At 46.1% G+C, this 20,431-nt stretch overlaps 1 protein-coding gene across 4 annotated transcripts in view; it reads right to left on the reverse strand.

The window, feature by feature from the left end:
• PTPRM (protein tyrosine phosphatase receptor type M) overlaps positions 1-20,431 on the reverse strand; it is a 746,863-nt gene that overhangs the window by 11,638 nt on the left and 714,794 nt on the right. For all 4 annotated transcript variants that reach the window (XM_082668014.1, XM_082668012.1, XM_082668013.1 and 1 more), the window contains 7 exons: positions 17,633-17,787; positions 17,262-17,397; positions 15,367-15,516; positions 14,501-14,674; positions 13,375-13,506; positions 9,046-9,171; positions 4,681-4,844 (listed from right to left, as the gene is read on the reverse strand). In XM_082668014.1, coding sequence (XP_082524140.1) covers positions 4,681-4,844; positions 9,046-9,171; positions 13,375-13,506; positions 14,501-14,674; positions 15,367-15,516; positions 17,262-17,397; positions 17,633-17,787 — 1,037 coding nt within the window. The remainder of the gene's footprint in view (positions 1-4,680; positions 4,845-9,045; positions 9,172-13,374; positions 13,507-14,500; positions 14,675-15,366; positions 15,517-17,261; positions 17,398-17,632; positions 17,788-20,431) is intronic.

Below are 20,431 nucleotides of genomic sequence, written 5' to 3' on the forward strand. Positions count from 1 at the left end.
GACTTATTCATATTAATTTCACTTCTATGAGCTAAAATAGTATCCATATTTATTTTGTTGCTGAAATTGTTCCGGTTTGGGCCATTAGGAGCTCCATCAGGCTGGTTCCTCCATCTCTTTTCAAGCACTTCCTTACTTTCTAGAACCACAAGATGTTCTACGCTCATCCTGTATCTCCTTCCCTGCACCAGCTCTGGAATCAACCTCTTTTCCAAGTAGATAAAGGATCCTTTTTTTAACAAACACAATATTATTATTATTACACCTAAAATAAATACTACAGTTTAATAGAATCAAATTTCTAGACACTGTCCAAATTTCCAAGATTGTTTCAGACATTTTCTTACAGCTAACTTTTTCAAATCCTCATCCAAGCAAAGTCCACATGTTGAATTTGGTTGACATGTCTTGCAAGTTTATTTTAATCTATAGGTTCCTCTTTGCTCTCTTCTTTTTTTCTCTTGGCAATTTATTTGTTGAGGAAATGGGGTCATTTTCCCCTGCAGGGAAAATGACAATCCACATTCTGGGCTGTTCTCATTCACTGTATCTCTGAGAAGCACTTAACACACCAATTTCTAATCCTATACTTCCTGTTTATTGGGAGTTAGAGCGTCATAAGAATTCAGGATTTTTTTTTCTGGACAAGGATACTTTATAAATGAACTTTCATTGGGAAGCAGGCACAAGATATCAACCTGTTCTGTGATTTTAAGATTGATCTCTGTGTTCCAATGCCAGCTTGATCATTCCATGATTAAGTTCCTAATTCATTTTTTAGATAAAGTATAACATACCTATAATTAAGTCCACAAACGGTAAATATAGATCTGTTAACTTCTACAAATGCATATGCCATGTAACCACCATTCAGATCAAGGTACAGACTGCTATCAGCCCCCTGAACCCCCCTCCTCCCAATATTCCTTCCTCATCAACACCATCAATACCCCAAGATAATCTTTGTTCTCACATCTAGCATCGTAAGTTTCTTTTGTCTGTTTTGGAATTTTGAATACGTGGAATCATACAGTATATACTCTTTTATTTTTTAATTTTTTTTTAATTTTTTTATTTTTCAGTACGCGGGCCTCTCACTGTTGTGGCCTCTCCCGTGGCAGAGCACAGGCTCCGGACGCGCAGGCTCAGCGGCCATGGCTCACGGGCGCAGCCGCTCCGCAGCATGTGGGATCTTTCCGGACCGGGGCACGAACCCGTGTCCCCTGCATCGGCAGGCGGACTCTCAACCGCTGCGCCACCAGGAAAGCCCAGTATATACTCTTTTGAGTGGCTTATTTCACTTAATATTATCTGTGTGAGAATAACCCATATTGTACCAGTAGTTTGTTCTCTTACATTGCTGAGAACAATTCCATTGAATGGATATACTACTATATAATTGTACTACTGTATAATTTCTTTATCTAGGAGCTGACAAATGTTTGGGATGTTTGCAGCTTTCCATATTATGACTACACCTGCTATAAGCATGTTTCCTATTGCATATATGACTCATTTCTGTAGTTACAGACCTCAGAGGAGAAGAGCTCAGAGGATACATTTATATTTAGCTTTAGTAGATGCTGTTAACCAGCTCCAAAATGGTTGTACATATTTACTTCCTACCAGCAGCGTTTGGGAGTCCAGTTTTTCCACAGCTTCCCAACACTTAGAATCATTTATTTGTTTATCGTTTAAATTTTAGCCATTCTGGTGAGCATGCAGGGACATCCGATTTTAATGTATTTTAATGTGTATTTTCCTGAAAACTAATGATGCCTTTTCTATGCTTATTGGCTATCTGGCTATTCTTTTTTAAAAAATGCAGTTCTTATCAAGTGTTCTGCCTATCCTTTTCCTATGGACTTGCAGTAGTTCTTGGGCATTCTGGCTATGAATCCTTTGTCAGATGTATGTAGCGCAAACTCCTTGTCTTGCCTTGTGTTTTCACTCTCACTGGGGTCTTTGGATGGGCAGGAGTGCTTAGCTTTAACGAAATCCAATTTACCAATGTTTCCTTTATGGATACTGTCCTGTGTAACACACCTCTGGTTACCCCATGGTCCTGAAGATTTTCTCTAGAAGCTTCATTGTTTTCCTTTTCACGTGTTGGTCTACAATCCACCTGGAGATGCTTTCTGTGTGTAGCATGAGAAGGGACACCACTGCCCTGCAGGAGGTGTGTGCTGTGGACCTTGTTGTGAATCAGGAGACCCCGAGGTGTGGCTCCGTTCCTGGACTTTCTCTTCTGCTCCCTTAGTTTGTGTTCTCTCTTTGCACTGACGCCTCACTGCTTTTCCCCCATCGGCTTTTTACCTAACGCTTTCAGCAGCTATCGACGACCACTGTCTACTTCCATTACTTTCATCAAGGGTTGAAAGATGGTGATATCTTAATTCTCTCCATTCTGTCTGGTTTTACTAGCTGGAAGACATGTGTAAAGAAAAAGAATCCCGTTTGCTTAGTGCGACCCATAATGCGGCTCAAGGAACCATCTAATTCACAGCCCTGGAGGGCGTCTCGGGCAGGGACGCTCTGCCCAATGCCAGTAGGTGGCGCTGCGCTTTGCCGAATACGAAGATCTCTCCTTAGAGATGGAAAGCAGGTTGCCTTTGGGGGTCAAAGCATCCCTTCCTGGCATGTTCCCACAACTAAAAAACCTTAGATTAAGATTTTTAAATCTCAACAACGATCAGCATCCTCAGCAGGCCTGGGTCTCATGCCCACCGTAATGCTGAGAGAGGACGAGGCAGGCCCACAGGAACAGCAGGGACTTTTGGTGGGGACGGTGGTTCCAAAGAAAAGTCCAGGGGGGTGGGGGCTGGGCTGGTCGGAGGGCAGAAGCAGCAGGTGCCCACCACGTCCACTGGAGTTAAAGAACAGCCCGCTGTCTTAGCCACCACGTGGGGTGGTGATGTAATGGTTTAGTTCGGGGTCGCAGCTGTGCCTTGGGAGAGTATGGCTATGAAGTGCAGTGATTCAAGGCGTCTTTGTGTCTTCCCCTCAGGCCTGTCCTGTGCCTCAGCTCCCCTCTTGGGATGTAGCCCTTTGGGTTACAGCACTGGCCCTTGTTAGGAAGCTACTAGGAAGCGTGGCATTCCTAGTCCAGACGCTGGTGGAGTCCAGACGCAGAAATCGGTAACTGCAAACTATTTTTAGTATCTCCAAGAAACCTAACGGATCGAATACAAACTCTAACCAAAATGTCAATTTTCCTTGCTGGGCTTGTATGAACTCACACAGGTGACCCTCTGATTATATTCTGATCAGAAGTTATATCTGGGCGTAGAGAAATAAAAACGGGGACGTGAGCTGTTAATCGATCCTTTTGGACATTTTCTCCGTGGAGATGTTTTTAATGAACTGGGTCCCTGAGAAGGAAGGCAAGGTTTTGGGGGTGGGGCCTCTGACGGAGGGCAGGGATGAGTCAGTTCATACGATTCTTAACGAGGGCACAGCAGTTTCCTGCAGGACGAGACACTGCCACGTTCGGTGCCGAAAGGGGCTCCCAGGGAGGCTCCAGGACCCCGGGGTGGGGGTGGGGTTTGGGGTACGGGGGCTGCATTGCGGGAGGTACAGCACCGAGTGGACGGTAACCCAGCCCTTAGCTTCGCCTGTTGATTTCACAAGGGTCGGTCTGCCCGGAGTAGAGCTTTATCTTCCTTTCAGTTCGGGAGAGATCTCACTGTGCGCTTCTAATGACACTCCACCGAAAAGAGACATCAGCTTAATACTTTCAGTTTCCACAAATTCTCTACCCATCTGCCCTGACTGCAGGGCTTTCTAATCGCCGGCTCCATTAAGCCAGCTCCAACTGGCTGATTAGCTGCTACCATCACCTACGAGAAAATGCAGGTGAAAGTGCTTTGAAAAGCACGGAGACTCGAGCCAGTGGCTCTCAACCTTGGGGGCACTCTGAAACAATCCAGGTCCTCGCACCCCCAGAGATTTTATTTAGGTGGTTTTGCTGTGGTCTGGGCGTAGTGTTTTTTTTTTTTTTTAAAGCTCCCCAAGTGTGTAGCCAAGGTCGGAAACCATCATTCTGTAGCCAAGTTCTCCCGTTTTAGCACCTGCTAAAACTGCCAGCAGGGAGAACAGTTTGGAGACACTGGCTGTAAGCAAATCTTCCCAATATATGTATATCCCCAGGCAAACAAAATGAGACAAAACAAAACTCTCTTAAAAACCACAAAGAAGAAGGAGACGGTTCCTTTGAAACCTCTGACATGAAATCCAATAGAATTACCAACTAGTGAGCTGGTAAACCAGCTTTTCCATATCAGGGAGGGTGCCCGGATTGTGGCCTTTGCTGACATCCGTGATGTAAATACCCCCACCACCGATGATTTCAAGTTACCAACAGTTTAACAACCAGCTCAGAAAATTCCCCATAGCGTAACAGTGGGCTCTCAAGAGCTGGTAGGAGCTCACTGAACCCACCCAGGTATTGTTTTTCTGAGGGGGGGCGTTGGCTCCCAACCACAAGGTCAGGGCTCATTTTATAGCAGTGACACCCCATCCAAATGTAAAACGTGCATGATCTTGTTTTCTGCAAAGTAAACCAAACACTTAATGAGCCGACTGGTGAGCTTTCACTCAGACCTGCTTATTTCTTCTCCATTTATAGTGAAATGAGAGTCAGTGAAGCAGGGCGTCAGCCCAGTGGATCTGAGCACTTACAGGCAGTGCACAACCGTGCGGCCTTCCCCACCATTGTATTCCTCCTGCCACTTGTCCACCTGGCGGATGAGCTTCAAGAAGGAGCGCTTGGACACAGGCGTGTCCCTGTACATGGGCCAGCCCAGGAACTGGAACTGCTGCACCATCCGGTACCCGTCCTGGGGCTGCAGAGAGTCGGGCAACAAGTGGGGAGTGGAGAGAAAGCAGGCATTATTCCCGGGGCTGAACTCCAGTGGGTTGATCCCACCTACTCATCCCTGTGGGCACGAGGGAAGGAAGGGCCTGCCTGTAAATAATGAAGGAAACGTCTACTGGCCCAAAGAGTTACGAGTTTCAATCTGCAGCCATTATAAAAAACCATGTGATGCTAAAAACTCTCCAGAAAGTAGGCATACAGGGAACCTACCTCAACATAATAAAGGCCATATATGACAAACCCACAGCCAACATCGTTCTCAATGGTGAAAAACTGAAACCATTTCCCCTAAGATCAGGAACAAGACAAGGTTGCTCACTCTCACCACTATTATTCAACATAGTTTTGGAAGTTTTAGCCACAGCGATCAGAGAAGAAAAAAGTAATAAAAAGAATCCAAATCGGAAAAGAAGCAAAGTTGTCACTGTTTGCAGATGACCTGATACTATACACAGAGAATCCTAATGATGCTACCAGAAAACTATTAGAGCTAATCAATGAATTTGGTAGAATAGCAGGATACAAAATTAATGCACAGAAATCTCTTGCATTCCTATACACTAACAACGAAAAATCTGAAAGAGAAATTAAGGAAACACTCCCATTTACCACTGCAACAAAAAGAATAAAATACCTAGGAATAAATCTACCTAAGGAGACAAAAGACCTGTATGCAGAAAACTATAAGACACTAATGAAAGAAATTAAAGATGATACCAACAGATGGAGAGATATACCATGTTCCTGGATTGGAAGAATCAACATTGTGAAAATGACTCTACTACCCAAAGCAATCTACAGATTCAATGCAATCCCTATCAAACTACCAATGGCATTTTTCACAGAACTAGAACAAAAAATTTCACAATTTGTATGGAAACACAAAAGACCCTGAATAGCCAAAGCAATCTTGAGAAAGAAAAATGGAGCTGGAGGAATCAGGCTCCCAGACTTCAGACTATACTACAAAGCTACAGTAATCCAGAGAGTATGGTACTGGCACAAAAACAGAAATATAGATCAATGGAACAGGATAGAAAGCCCAGAGATAAACCCACGCACATATGGTCACCTTATCTTTGATAAAGGAAGCAAGAGTATACAATAGAGAAAAGACAGCCTCTACAATAAGTGGTGCTGGGAAAACTGGATAGATACATGTAAAAGAATGAAATTAGAACACTTCCTAACATTATACACAAAAATAAACTCAAAATGGATTAAAGACCTAAATGTAAGGCAAGACAATATAAAACTCTTAGAGGAAAACATAGGCAGAACACTCTATGACATAAATCACAGCAAGATCCTTTTTGACCCACCTCCTAGAGAAATGGAAATAAAAACAAAAATAAACAAATGGGACCTAATGAAACTTCAAAGCTTTTGTACAGCAAAGGAAACCATAAAAAAGACAAAAAGACAACCCTCAGAATGGGAGAAAATATTTGCAAATGAAGAAACTGACCAAGGATTAATCTCTAAAATATACAAGCAGCTCAATATCAAAAAACAAACAATGCAATCCAAAAATGGGCAGAAGACCTAAATAGACATTTCTCCAAGGAAGATATACAGATTGCCAACAAACACATGAAAAGATGCTCAATATCACTAATCATTAGAGAAATGCAAATCAAAACCACAATGAGGCATCACCTCACACCAGTCAGAATGGCCATCATCAAAAAGTCTACAAACGATAAATGCTGGAGAGGGTGTGGAGAAAAGAGAACCCTCTTGCACTGTTGGTGGGAATGTAAATTGATAGAGTCACTATGGAGAACAGTATGGAGTTCCTTAAAAAACTAAAAATAGAACTACCATATGACCTAGCAATCCCACTACTGGGCATATACCCTGAGAAAACCATAATTTAAAAAGAGTCGTGTACCACAATGTTCATTGCAGCACTATTTACAACAGGCAGGACATGGAATCAACCTAAGTGTCCATCGACAGATGAATGGATAAAGAAGATGTGGTACATATATACAATGGAATATTACTCAGCCATAAAAAGAAACGAAATTGAGTTATTTGTAGTGAGGTGGATGGACCTAGAGTCTGTCATACAGAGTGAAGTAAGTCAGAAAGAGAAAAACAAATACTGTATGTTAACACATATATATGGAATCTAAAAAAAAAAAAAAAGGTTCTGATGAACCTAAGGGCAGGACAGGAATAAAGATGCAGACGTAGAGAATGGACTTGAGGACATGGGGAGGGGGAAAGGTAAGCTGGGACGAATGAGAGAGTAGCATTGACATATATACACTACCAAACGTAAAATAGATAGCTAGTGGGAAGCAGCCGCATAGCACAGGGATATCAGCTGGGTGCTTTGCGACCACCTAGAGGGGTGGGATAGGGAGGGTGGGAGGGAGACGCAAGAGGGAGGGGATATGGGGACATACATATAGCTGATTAACTTTGTTATACATCAGAAACTAACACAACACTGAAAAGCAATTATACTCCAATAAAGATGTTAAAAAAAAATCCATGTGTTTCCCATGACAGGCCAGACAAATAAAAGCACACAGAATGCTATTGCTTTGCAAAAGGGCCCCCTCACTCCGGTTGGGCCTTTGCTCACACAGTTTTGTGAAAAATAGCGCAAACCTGAGCACTGACCACAGTGGGCAGCAAGTGGTAAAAAGGCTTGACTTTAATTACAGGTAAATTAAAGGTAAAGGATAAGTTATGACCTGGCACTGTTTGTGATCTCAGGGAGACACAGATTACACCCTGTTTCCTGGGAGTAGAATATGGTTCTGCTTCTTGGTGTGACTCTTGCTAAGATATCAATAGTTAATTCATCTTTCATCATAATTAAATGGAATTGCAGGATTCAGGAAGTAACCTGGCCATGGCTAAACCTCTCGGGCTAAATCCTCTGTGTCTGTCGTCAGCATCTGACACAGGGGATCTCACTCTCCCCTTCCCCTCCTGGCTGTTCCTCACCCTTCACTGCTCTCTCCTCTCCGCCCTGGCCCCCTTCCTCCCAGACCTCTTGCTGATGGAGGCCCCATGCTCAGTTCCCCAGTCCCTTTCTCTTCTCTCTCTCGATGGTTTCATTCAGTCTCATGGCTTTAAATCTTCCACTAAGTCCTCAATTTGTGTCTCCAGTTCAGACCTCTCTCCTGAATTGCACCCTCACAGACTCGAGGGCCTATTGATATTCCCACGTAGGCATCTAACAGTCGTCTTGAATCCAGTATGTTCCCCCCCCCGAACGGACCCTCTGTCCATGCGTTCCCCCATCCCTAACAATCCCGTTACCCGCACAGCCTTTCCTAACCTGGTTAATGTCTGCTCCATCTAGCTCTCAGGACCCAAATCCTGAGAACCACCTCGACTCCCTGGGATCCAAACTATCGGCCAATCCGACCGGCTCTGCCGTCAAAATACATCAGTGTCTGCACCTCCCACCCCTCCCCCTGCTGCCGCTCCGTCCTGCTTTGTCCCTTCTCGCCTGGATTATTATAAGAGCCTCCTGATGCGTCTCTCTTACTGTCTGTTCTCAACACAGAAGCCAGAGTGCGCCTTTCAAACGGCAGGTTATAGCTCATGACTCTTCTACTCAAAACCCTGTAATGGCTTCTTCTTTCCTTCACTGCAAAAGCCCCAGTCCTGGCAGCGGCCTGCAAGGTCCTACGTGATCTCTGTCCCCTCGACCCCTCGGACTTTGGCCCTAGCAGCTACTCCCACCCTCGCTTCCTGGGCTGCAGCCACATCAGCCTCCTTACTGTTCCGGGAACTCACCAGACAAGGCCCCACCTCAGGGCCTTTGCACTGACTGTCACTTCTGCCTGCAAAGCTGCCTGCACGAGAGCACATGGCTGCCCCTTCACTCCAGTCGGGCCTTTGCTCACATGCACATCTGCCCTCCCTCTGGTCCAGGCCCTAGCACCTTCTGCCTCCCCACTTATTTTTCCTACAGCACCCACCGCTTGCTAACAAATCTAGTAGGATATGCGTTGTCTTTATCCTCTCCTGTCTGTCTTCTCCCTTTAGAACATAAGCTCCATAAAGTTAGTGAGTTCACAAACTCCTTGAAGGGACTCCAAGCTCCCAGAACAGTGACTGACACAGACACTCTACCTATTCAATGAATGAGAAAATCATGAAACCACAACACCAGCCATGGTGGCTGCGGATCTTACTCGGGCTGCGTTGTAAATTCGGAATATCCTGCTGATGATGTCTTCTTCCAGGTCAGCAGAAACAAATTCCACCTGGATGGGGCCGTGTCTGTGGACTCCATTCTCTGGCCAGTACTGCGGACACAACTGAGTTCAGAACACAGAGACGCGACATTAATGATAAAAATACATTTACTGCTCACAGTTTGGATGCGGTCACTACCGGCAGCAGGACCAAACACCCTCGATTCACTTCCTTTCCTTTCTTTTCTCTCTTTTCCTTCCAGCAAGTCGACTTCAGGACTTTCTTGTTGACTGAGCCCTTAAATCCACCTGTCCGTCTAGTACTTTTTTCTCCATTTTCTCTGAAAGCATCTTTAAGCCACGAGGAATTCTGCTTCCCAAGGAGGTCATGTGGGTGCTACTGAACACATGCCGTAAGATCCCTTTTGCTGCTGAAAGGAACTCTTCTCAGGCCCTGGGGAGATGCCACGAGCTGCCACTATAAGACCTAAGACACTTGAGATGAAGACATACCTGTTAACACCCAAATCTCCACCCTCCCGTCTGGGCTTGCCTTGCAGTTTGTAGTCACTTTTAAGAACAGGGCTGTTTTGTGACAAGATACTGATAACAGTGTTGGGTTGCATTTTCATGCTCTGGTCCAAACCCTCCCAGCTCATATCTAGGAAACCTGGTGTAATAAGAGTAACTGCTCTGCTGTTTTTACCTGGAGGTGGCTTTAATTAAAGACACAATTTCCTAGAGTCTCAAACTCCAGGTATTGGTGATACTGGGAAACTAGGACTTTTGCAAGAATGTGATGCACGTGACATGAGGGTGGAGGGCGGGGTGCTGGGCAGGGTGGCTGATGAGGGCGGGGCTTTCAGTTACTGCTGCCCACAGAAACACTGAACTTGGAGATAGGTGAGAAACCCCCTCGATCTGTTCTCCCAAACCTTTTCGAAAGCCTGAAGACCTTAATTAAGGCATTTAAAGTCTGCAATGAAACTTCTTTGGGGACTTGGTATGCAGTGATGTTTTGGGAGCAGCATTTAACATTTTTCTTTCTGATTTACCTGAGGGGCAAGTGGCTGGGGGGAGGGGCAAGAGGGAACTACTTCATTATTCTATGATCTGTTTCTTTTTGGGCCAAGAGCAGATGAAGAACATCTCATTTTAAGCAGAATGATGTACCTCAAAGGGAGAACCTACTGCTTGAAATTCCTTTTACTGATGACTTTTATTTTCCAAAGGATCTGAAATCTCATCATCAAAAGTTACAAGTTGATTTACATCCAAGATTGTAAGACAGTTTTCAGTGGGTCAACGGAAGCCATCTCCCTCCCTCTACTACAGAAGTTAAAGGTTTGGATTTCATGATCAAGAATGAAAGTAGAGTAACTAAGTGTCCTTTTTACATTAGCTAAGTCTATAGTATTTTAGAAATTACATTTATTATTTAAAAATAATGCTTTCGGGCTTCCCTGGTGGCGCAGTGGTTGAGAGTCTGCCTGCTGATGCAGGGGACACGGGTTCGTGCCCCAGTCCGGGAAGATCCCACATGCCGCGGAGCGGCTGCGCCCGTGAGCCATGGCCGCTGAGCCTGCGCATCCGGAGCCTGTGCTCCGCAACGGGAGAGGCCACAACAGTGAGAGGTCCGCATACCGCAAAAAAAAATAAAAAATAAAAATAAAAATAATACTTCCACGAAATTTTTCCTTCTTCACCAGTGCTTCCTGGTGACGTTATAAAATTGCCTTGTCAAAAGATAGCCTGCTGCAGTTTTATCTTCTTTTTGATACCCAAGGGTACCCACTGTTAAAATTAACAGGTGTATGATGGGAAGCTGAGCTGGTCATAAAAGCTCGAACACGCACATTTGAACTGTTCTGCCCATTTTCTCCTGACTGAGCCAGCTTTGCTCTCTGTTCGCTCTCTCACTTCAGGCCCTGATCTAAAGCTTGTCACTTAAACCAGAGAAACAGGAACGGCCTGGGCTGGTGCTTGGCTCCTGGCACATGGCATTCTGCATTCTGCCCAAGGAAACCGTGTGGAAAATGGCTTAAATAGTGCATAACATGTCCATGAACCAGACCTATAAATACTTAAAGTAGTTGAGGGCTATTCTTGTGCAATTGCAAAGACTTTCGGTTCAAATGCTCCGTTCAGTGTTCTCTAAAAGGCTGAATCCCAGGAGCGTGTTTTCTCTGACTCTCAACACTGGCTCTGTCTGCTGAATGGAACTGGGGCTTCTCTGTCTCTCCTGCCAGGTGTGAGTCCAGACAGTCTGGGGTTAGAATGCAGCTTTAGAATTCAAACACTGTCATTCAAAAAGAACACGTGAAAATCACTGATGTCTGGTTCACTAATGATAAAAAAATAGCATATCACTACATTTCAGGATTCACATTAGGGAAAAAACAACGATTCTGAAGAGGGAACCGTCGCTTATCCTCTGTCTATGACTAAGGACTCTTGAATGAGTGAAATTTAACCCATGGCATTGGGAGTTAGAAAATCAGGATCCTTGGTCCTACTTCTGGTTGTGTCTTTGAAGTCCCCCCAGCTGTGGTGTCTGCTTGCCTTTATCAATGGTTGCCATCTATCCTTCGGAGAAGAATCACTGGGGAAGACTCCTAAAATATTTAAGGTTCTTAAGTAAAAAGGACTAGATGAGGGCAAGGACTATCATTATCATTTCATTAACTAGTCTTCAGGCTAGAGCCATAACAAGATAACGTAGTGCCTCAAACATAATTAAAAACATTACAGGGGCCTCCCTGGTGGTGCGGTGGTTGAGAGTCCGCCTGCCGATGCAGGGGACACGGGTTCGTGCCCCGGTCGAGGAAGATCCCACATGCTGCGGAGTGGCTGGGCCCGTGAGCCATGGCCGCTGAGCCTGTGCGTCCGGAGTCTGTGCTCCGCAACGGGAGAGGCCACAACGGTGAGAGGCCCGCGTACCGCAAAAACAAAACCAAACCAAACCAAAACAAAAACATTACAGAATTGAAGTGAAGGTCCATGGAATACATGGCAGATTGATGACAATCAAATGGATTTTAGGAAGGAAAAATCTCGTCCAGTTTGGATGCTGCAATACTTCAGACTTTTTTTTTTTTTTAAGGGATTTGTGTCCATGAGATAGAAAATTAATTCGGTTCCAGAGCAAGTTTATTCTTACAACACGCCAAGTTCAAACTACTTAACAAGGGCCTCCGTCACAGCAGGTCAGCCCTCGATTGGAATAGCCGGGCCCTAAGGCAATACATCCAGCTCCCAGGGCCCCTGTGCTCACGCTGTCCTGACAAGTCCCTTAAAAAAATGCTTCTCACTCCATTACTCACACTGAGTCACCACCACCCAGTTCTCTGCCTTTTTATGTTTAAGAAGAAGAGCTATGAAAAAGCCCCATTGATCATTCTGACTTTTTCTTATCTTCACGTCCCAGTTTTATTTCTTTTTAATATCGTTACCAAAGAGTTGACAAAGTAATTGCTGTCCCTTAGAACGGCTTGTCGGCCTGCACTGCCACCCCCTCCATGACGACCGCCACCTGAGGGCTCCAAGTGGGCCACGCCAGGAGGCGCACAGACGCTCCAAGACGGGATCTGGGACTGTGTCAGAGGCTGACGGCCTTTCTTCACAGTCCTGGTCTGCTTGCTCTGCGACCTTCAGGCTCCAGTTCAGCTCTGACTCTGCCCGTTACCTTGTATCTCCCTCTGGTCATTATTTCTTTTCCTTTTTCTAAAAAAAATTAATTTATTTTATTTATTTTTGGCTGCGTTGGGTCTTCATTGCTGTGCACTGGCTTTCTCTAGTTGCAGTGAGCAGGGGCTACTCTTCGTTGAGGTGCACAGGCTTCTCATTGCGGTGGCTTCTCTTGTCGTGGAGCACGGGCTCTAGACACGCAGGCTTCAGTAGTTGTGGCTCATGGGCTCAGTAGTTGTGGCTCGTGGGCTCTAGAGCGCAGGTTCTGTAGTTGTGGCACACGGGCTTAGTTGCTCCGCGGCACGTGGGATCTTCCCGGACCAGGGTACAAACCCATGTCCCCTGCATTGGCAGGTGGATTCTTAACCACCGCGCCACCAGGGAAGCCCATCTGGTCCCTATTTCTGACCCTGTCTCGCCCTGTCACTCCCACCATCTCTTTTGGTTTCAGACTATTTTCTGCGCCCACCCCTAATCCTGTCTGGTTTTTAACACGGGTTTTTAGCATCTCCGGTTCTCCGTCCTTGCCTGGCGTTTGTGACCTGCTAACGGGGGACTGAACTTCTCCATGTGCAAACAAAGCAAACACAGATTTGACCCCGGGCACGGGCCCTGATGGCCATAAATCTCGAGTCTCACCTGGGCCGGATCCACATCATTCAGCATAACTACAGACGTGCAGTGATAATCCAGGACCAGCCTCCAGAAGTCTTTCACTGTGTTTGGCAAAGGATGCTGGGTGACTATAAAAGCCGAGGGCTGTTTATAGCTCTGCAAACACAAACAAGAAAGATCCAAATATACCCAGGAAAATGTAACAGGAGGAAGCTAAGTTATTTTGTACACATGGGAGTTTGTGACATAAAACACTGAATGTATTTAACAACTGTTGAATTCTATCACCATTGTCAATGCCAAAACAGACCAAATATAGACTCATCTGCAGAATAATAATGATAAAATAATCTCACTTTGATACTAAGAAAACTTAATCGGTATTTCATAATTTTTTTGGTATTTCTGGTAGAAAGGCAATGTTGGCCCTATACATAACTATTTTAATGGAGAAAATTTAACTTTACTTTAAAATATGCATAATTAAAATAGTTCTGTTTTTCCTAAAATCTGTTTGCTTGTCACTTAAATGTGTGATAGTGTTACTTATTCCTGCCATCAAAGGACACACATGCTTTTTACAGCTCTGCAGAGCTTCAAACAAGTTTAAATGCGCTTTTACTGATATCACACCAATAGAATTAAAATTTCCATATTAGCACTGAAAATACCCGTTCACTTTGTCCATCAATTGAACGGCAAATGTTCATTCAGTTAGAAGTAAACAGACAGACAGGAAGTAATGAGTTGTGTACTATCTGTGTTGACAGGCAATTTTTCCCCCATGTTAATTACCGCCCAAATGAGGAGGAATGGCAACTAAAATAATGCTGCAAAAACCACATTATCCCACTTCACTGCTTTCGTGACTTAATAGCTGTCTCTTGCTCTCCGGCCAGGAGGTTAAAAATTGAAGCTCAGAGAGTAACCGAGACATCTTTCATTTATCAATCGCCTGGACTGGGGCTCTCAGAGAGACTAAGAACATTGGTCCTCACACAGAAACAGATACAGAATCTGAAATGCACTTTGTTGCAAATACAGTTTACATCTTAAAAAAAAACAAGGGCAGAGGAGTCAGGAGATAACACAGGCACTGCCCCTGGAGGACCATCCCCCCACACCCTGCCTAGGGGGTGAGGGGGCTCACGTCCATGAGGGCGGCGTTGATGTAGTTGCTGCTCTCGCCATCGAGGGTGATGAGGAAAGGCAGGCAGCGGTCGGGGGGCAGGATGTCCATGCAGCGGTTCTTCTCGTGGTTCCGGGGCAGAAGCGCGATGCTGCAGTCCTCCACGCGCAGGGTCGGCGTCACCATGTTCAGGGTCTAGAGGACAGAGGACACACACTTGGGAAGAGAACCCGTCTCAGACCCCGGGAGACCCACGTTTCCTGCAGCTGATGTCCCCCTCCTCCCCGCACCCCACTGACACAGTTGGATTTTTATTTCTCTTTACGCTCCTTGCACTTGGTCCACAGACAGTGCCCATCAGACATAAGGACCACCGTGGGTGTGCAGGATTACGTGCCGTCGAGTCCGACTAGGGCTGGACATCTGGGCGCTTGGGGGTGAGAGGCTGGTGGAGATCGGCCGAGTCAGGTGCATTTAGACCCAACGTGAATATGAGGAACTGCACGAAGAACTCTTGCCCGGCAAGCACACTGAATGTACATTGCTTGGTCCGGCTGCACCTGTGTTACACTGTGGGACAGTGTGGTGTCTGCCAGCTAAGTGGGGGCCTGGCTCTGCTAGACCAGTGGTTCTCAACGCGGGGACACTGGCAATGTCTGCACGTGATCTGGTTGTCAGAACGGCGTGGTGGAGGCCTCTTGGCATCCAGTGGGTAGGGGCCAGGGGTGCTGCTAAACACCCCCATGGCAATGGATGATCGAGTCCCCAGTGTCAACAGTGCTGAGGCGAAGAAACCCTGTGTTGGCTCATGGGTTCAGGAGCCGACTCTGAGGTCCTTCTTAAGGAGCAAGGTCACAGCCGGCCACCTGTCCCTTTAGCATGCTTACCCGGAACTCCTCTTTAATCTGGCTTGAATTTGTCTGTGGATCCAGCTTGTTCATGTCATAATAGAGAGACCTGACTTGGGAAGCAGGGACCGAGGTGTCCCCACAAAGACAGGCTTCCAGGATGGCATCGTGGATGAACACGTACTGCTCCTGGCGAAGCAGACGGGACTCGTTAGTAGTAGAGAAACCAAGGTAACCAGAAAGAACTAGAGAAGGAGGGAACGCAGCCCCACACAGACAGGAAAACAGAACAACGGTCCACCCATCACAGATGACGCCCTCCCACCAGAGAGAAAGCAGGGGAGAGGACCTGACCGCTAGGAGGGGCTTATTCCAGGACCAGTAATCCTGTTCCCTAATGGGACGGCGGGCACATTGGTGACTGGCCATGTGCGGCGTACAGTATAGCGGGAGGAAGAGATAAACAGGGGCTCAATGCAGAAGCCGTAAACAGATCGATGAAAACCACTCAGACACTGATAAATCCCAGAGCAAGCACTGTCATGTGGGAGTGACTGGAGCTACACTGTCTCTGCAATTCTGATCCCACGAGTTTGGAACTCAGTATTTCAGATGAGGAAATAGCAGAATCTTACCTACATATAATGAAAAGAGGAATGTGCTAACCAAATTAATAGTGCAAAGAAGGTCCAGGGAAACTTGACATCACTATGAAAAATCAACAGTTCTGAGCACTTAGAGCTACTTACTTTGAAACATTAATTAATGCGATGATTACGAAAGTCCTTACGTGTCCGGGGAAGAGCTCTCGTGTGTACGTATAAGCCTGCAGTTTAAAAACCAACCCTCTAATTCTGAATTGGCCCTGGCTTTCCCTACAGTTAATTCGTAAAGTGTTAGCATGTTTATTATTGCTCTCCAATTACATGAAATGCAAAAGAGGCCCATTACTTTTTACTTTAATTTCTATAAATAACTTGAATTCTTAATTCTTGAAAACAGCCCAGTCCTATTAAACAACACCTCAGAAATGGACTGAGTGAGAAAAAGGGGATGTGGTGACATTTGATCAACTGTTAAGTACACTGAAAATACATTATGATCATTATTATCTTTAAAACAAAAACTCTGTTCTAAAGAAAAAAGACCATGGAAGCAGCATTTACAGTTTCTGTTATTCTTCTCTGTTAGTTAAAAAATGAAATTAGGTTTCCCAGTGGCTTTTGTAAACTTTAATGCACAACCTAAATGTAAGGGAGTCTTATTCTACTTCATGAATCATTTTCCAGGTGGTGCGTGTAATGCCTACTTAAAAGGATCAAATAGTAGTAAAAATGTAAATTTCCTAGGAGCAGGATGGAATACTTTTTCTCAAATACTTAAATTCCTGATACACCTTGAGTTCTAACTTATAGAAGTACTAGTCGGTATAGAGCACTTCCAGAAAATGGGCGAATTCCCATGATACCAGGCCACTGGACGGAATTTTTAAGGACAGTAGGAAGAGAACGAAATGCACAGAGATTACCCTTAAAGGTTACTTGGCAAATGCCTGGCTATTCTCAGGAGTGGTCTCGCTCTGGTTACCAGCTAGTTTAAAAGACACAGTAAAAAGAAATGGTATTGAATCCCCGAATGCTTAAACGTAGAGCCTCGACTGGACCCTGGACACAGAAGTAAGGGGAAAGTTAGGCTCAGATTCTGTTACCTGGGAGACTCCTGGCCTTTTCTGTGTGTTTATGAAAGAAAAAGAAAAGGAAAGAAGGAGGGAGGGAGGGAAAGAAGGATGGCCAGGTGCTTCACTTTTTCTCCTGGGGGTTCTGAAGACAGAACTGCTGGCTCTTCTCTCCCCTTGCCCTGGGAGGTGAGGTGCAGGGCGGGCACCGGGGTCAGAGCCCGAGGGAGGGCAGGCGGGCGGTCGGGAGCTGCTGTACCTCGGTCTGCACCATGTTCACCCTCCGAGACCGCAGCTCCCGGACGCAGTTGTAGATGTCCACCACCCCTTCTCTCTCGGCCATGTCCAGCATGATGTCAATGACAATGAAACAGCCGGTCCTCCCTGCACCGGCACTGCACAGAGAGAGGGCTCAGTCAGTGGAGGAGAAAGGACTTCTGTGCTCCTGCTTCTGCTTAGATTTTTATTGCGGTGAAACTCACATAACACGCAATGACCATTGTAAAGTGCACAACTCAGTGGCACCTGGCGCCTTCGCATCCATCGAGTTTCCAAACGTTTCCATCACCCCAAGGAGACCTGCACCCACTGCTCCCCATGCTTCCTTTTGGAGCCTCGGGCCCCCCTCACCTGCAGTGCACCACCAACGGGCCTGCGTTGGGCGGGCTCTTGGATTTCACCTGCCGGACGAATCCTAGCAGCCCGGTGGCGTGGTAGGGGACGCCGTGGTCCGGCCAGCCCGTGAAGTGAAACTGTCTGATCTCGCGTATTTCATGAACACCTCGCTGCCAGGGTTCAGTCAGCACAGCGCAGGAAGAGAACAAAGGAGAACAAACGGTGAGGGGCCAGGAGGGCGCCAAGGACCCCTAAGCAGTCAGGGAGCCCCGGGGCTGGGAAAGTGAGCTGCTGGGAAGAGGGTCATTCTTAGGTGCAACACGCGCTTTGAAAGCCTCCTCACAGGGAGGAAGATGTTCGTGGGGGTGAAAGGGGAGGGGATGTTTGGGGAAAACGCTAATTAACAGGTGCAATGGCAGCAAACGGGTGTGTTGCTGGGATTCCTTGAGACTTCTTTCTAAACCTGTTAACTCAGGCTCTGTTAACAGTTTGTGTGTCACTTAGATCCTACGGTGTGAGGAGCGAGCCCACAGAGGACGCACAGAACGGGGACGGAAGGAACTAAGGGGTATCTGTGCGCTCAAGACCAGCTGCTGAGATGCAGACCCCTGGTGAGCTCTTCCGTGTTCTGGTGCTGTTTGCACCAGGCACTCGGGCTGTGCATACGCTGAGGATGTGCAGAAAGGCCACTGGAAGAAGGACCACTTTCCAACCGGACAGCACAGAGAACCACTTTTCACTGGCAACTCGAGTTTGTTAGGTTTCTCTCTTTAATTGGGGTAAACATTTAATCCACTCATCTGATCACCAACAATCAGATGTAAACGCAATGCTTCAGGCCTGACTCCAGGGGCTGGGGCTGCAGAGACATGGAGATGGTGTCTCCTGCCTTCAGCGGTCAGCCTGTGGGAAACGGGCATGTCGAGATTATAAACCATGGAAATCCAGAGGTATTTTTGCTGGAATTCTATGTTAGACCAGTAACCTGAAGAGAGAGGGTGGTCCGCCATAGAACCGAAGGGAAGGCACAAGGAAAGAGACTTCAAGTGTTTTTAGTTTTTTTAACATTTACTCTTGTTTTGAGAATAACTAAGTTGATTTATAGCCATCTTTTTTTTTTCTTTTTCTAACTATGAGCCTATGTATTAAGACTGTGTTTTAAAACAGGAGTCTACTTTTTTTTTTTTTTTGCGGTATGCGGGCCTCTCACTGTTGTGGCCTCTCCCGTTGCGGAGCACAGGCTCCGGATGCGCAGGCTCAGCGGCCATGGCTCACAGGCCCAGCTGCTCCGCAGCATGTGGGATCTTCCTGGACCAGGGCACGAACCCGTGTCCCCTGCATCGGCAGGCGGACTCTCAACCACTGCGCCACCAGGGAAGCCCAGGAGTCTACTTTGAAAACAACAATTACTTCCAGAATCAAGGCTGGAGGTAACCTGAGATCAGACTTGACTTTCCCCCTTCTCTCTTTCCAGCACTGTTTCCTGGACACCATCTCTCCATTGGCCCTGGGCTTGGTTTTATTATCTTAACATTAAACACCCAGGAACCCTGTCACTTTCACCAGTAGCCGCTGTTCACGCAGAGGTAGCCAGGAAGAAATTCGGAAATTTTATGTGCTTTGAAAGACGAGAAGAGGCAAACAATGATAGGTTTTAAAATTAAGACTTGTTTGCCATCAGGGCATTCATTTGTCTTGGTTTAATAACCCACAAGTGCTGAAGCTTTATTTCTCTTTGAAAATCATGCTATTCTTTAGTGGGGTTGAAGCATTAAGGAATTAAGCCGTCAGGGAGTCACAAAGGAAAGTGAACAATGTCATCTGCTAAATACGCTCTGTGACCCCAGAGCAAGATTACAGGGTGGTGGGAGCCCACACTTTCTCTCACTGAAACCATGGTAACATTTGGCGAAAGCCTCCATCAGAAGACACATGGTGAGCCTCTAAACCCCTGAGAGCTCCCCTGGCTTTACACAGGACGACAGGGCAGGGTAGGGGTGGTCCCAGGGAGTGGGAAAGCCTATAATAAAGATTCATTCATTCCAAAGAGGAAAAAAGGGCATTTATGTCTCCCGTACACTGTTGTTTTTAATTTTAATTTTTTGAGCACTTCCCTTTCTAGCTTTGCTAGATTTCGGAGCCAGCATCCCCAGAACCCGAACTCCATCCAACACGGGCTGGGCGCCCAACTGATCTAAGACTCGTTTTCTCAGCAGGGTAAATGTCAGTGTCTGGGATGCAGCAAACCTTTTCCCAAAATAAACCTCCACCCTCTACTGTGTTCACTGCTGACAAGATGAGCAACGGAACTGGCTTGAGTCGCCTCTCACTCTTGTTCATGGACACGGCAGTTTCCTCTTTCACTGTTTTGTAATATAGGGGGGAAATCATAGATGTGATCAGTGATCACAGTCCAAAATATTTCCCAACTGGATATCAAGTATATCTTTTGTTCATTTCTCATTAACAAGATTTAATGCTAAATAAATGAGTATCATATTATATGTAATATAATAAGTATTAATGCTATATGTTGGGTTGGCCAAAAAGTTCGTTCGGGATTTCCCGTAACATCTTACGGGACGAACCCGAACGAACTTTTTGGCCAGCCCAGTAAAAGCGAGGTATGCATTTCCTTTTCCTTGTAATAGCTGGGAAGGAAGACCCCCCCCCACGACAAACAGTAGTGCTTAGCCCAGAGCGGGCGCTTGATAAATATGTGTGGATGGATGAATCCCTAGGCACATGCTCTGTCTTGCAGATTCAGGACCATATCCCTGCCTCTCTGAGCCCCAGGCACCTCCTAGGCAGAGA

The sequence above is a fragment of the Grampus griseus genome, assembly GCF_964374135.1.
Source record: "Grampus griseus genome assembly, chromosome: 12".
NCBI classification, from domain to species: Eukaryota; Metazoa; Chordata; class Mammalia; order Artiodactyla; family Delphinidae; genus Grampus; species Grampus griseus.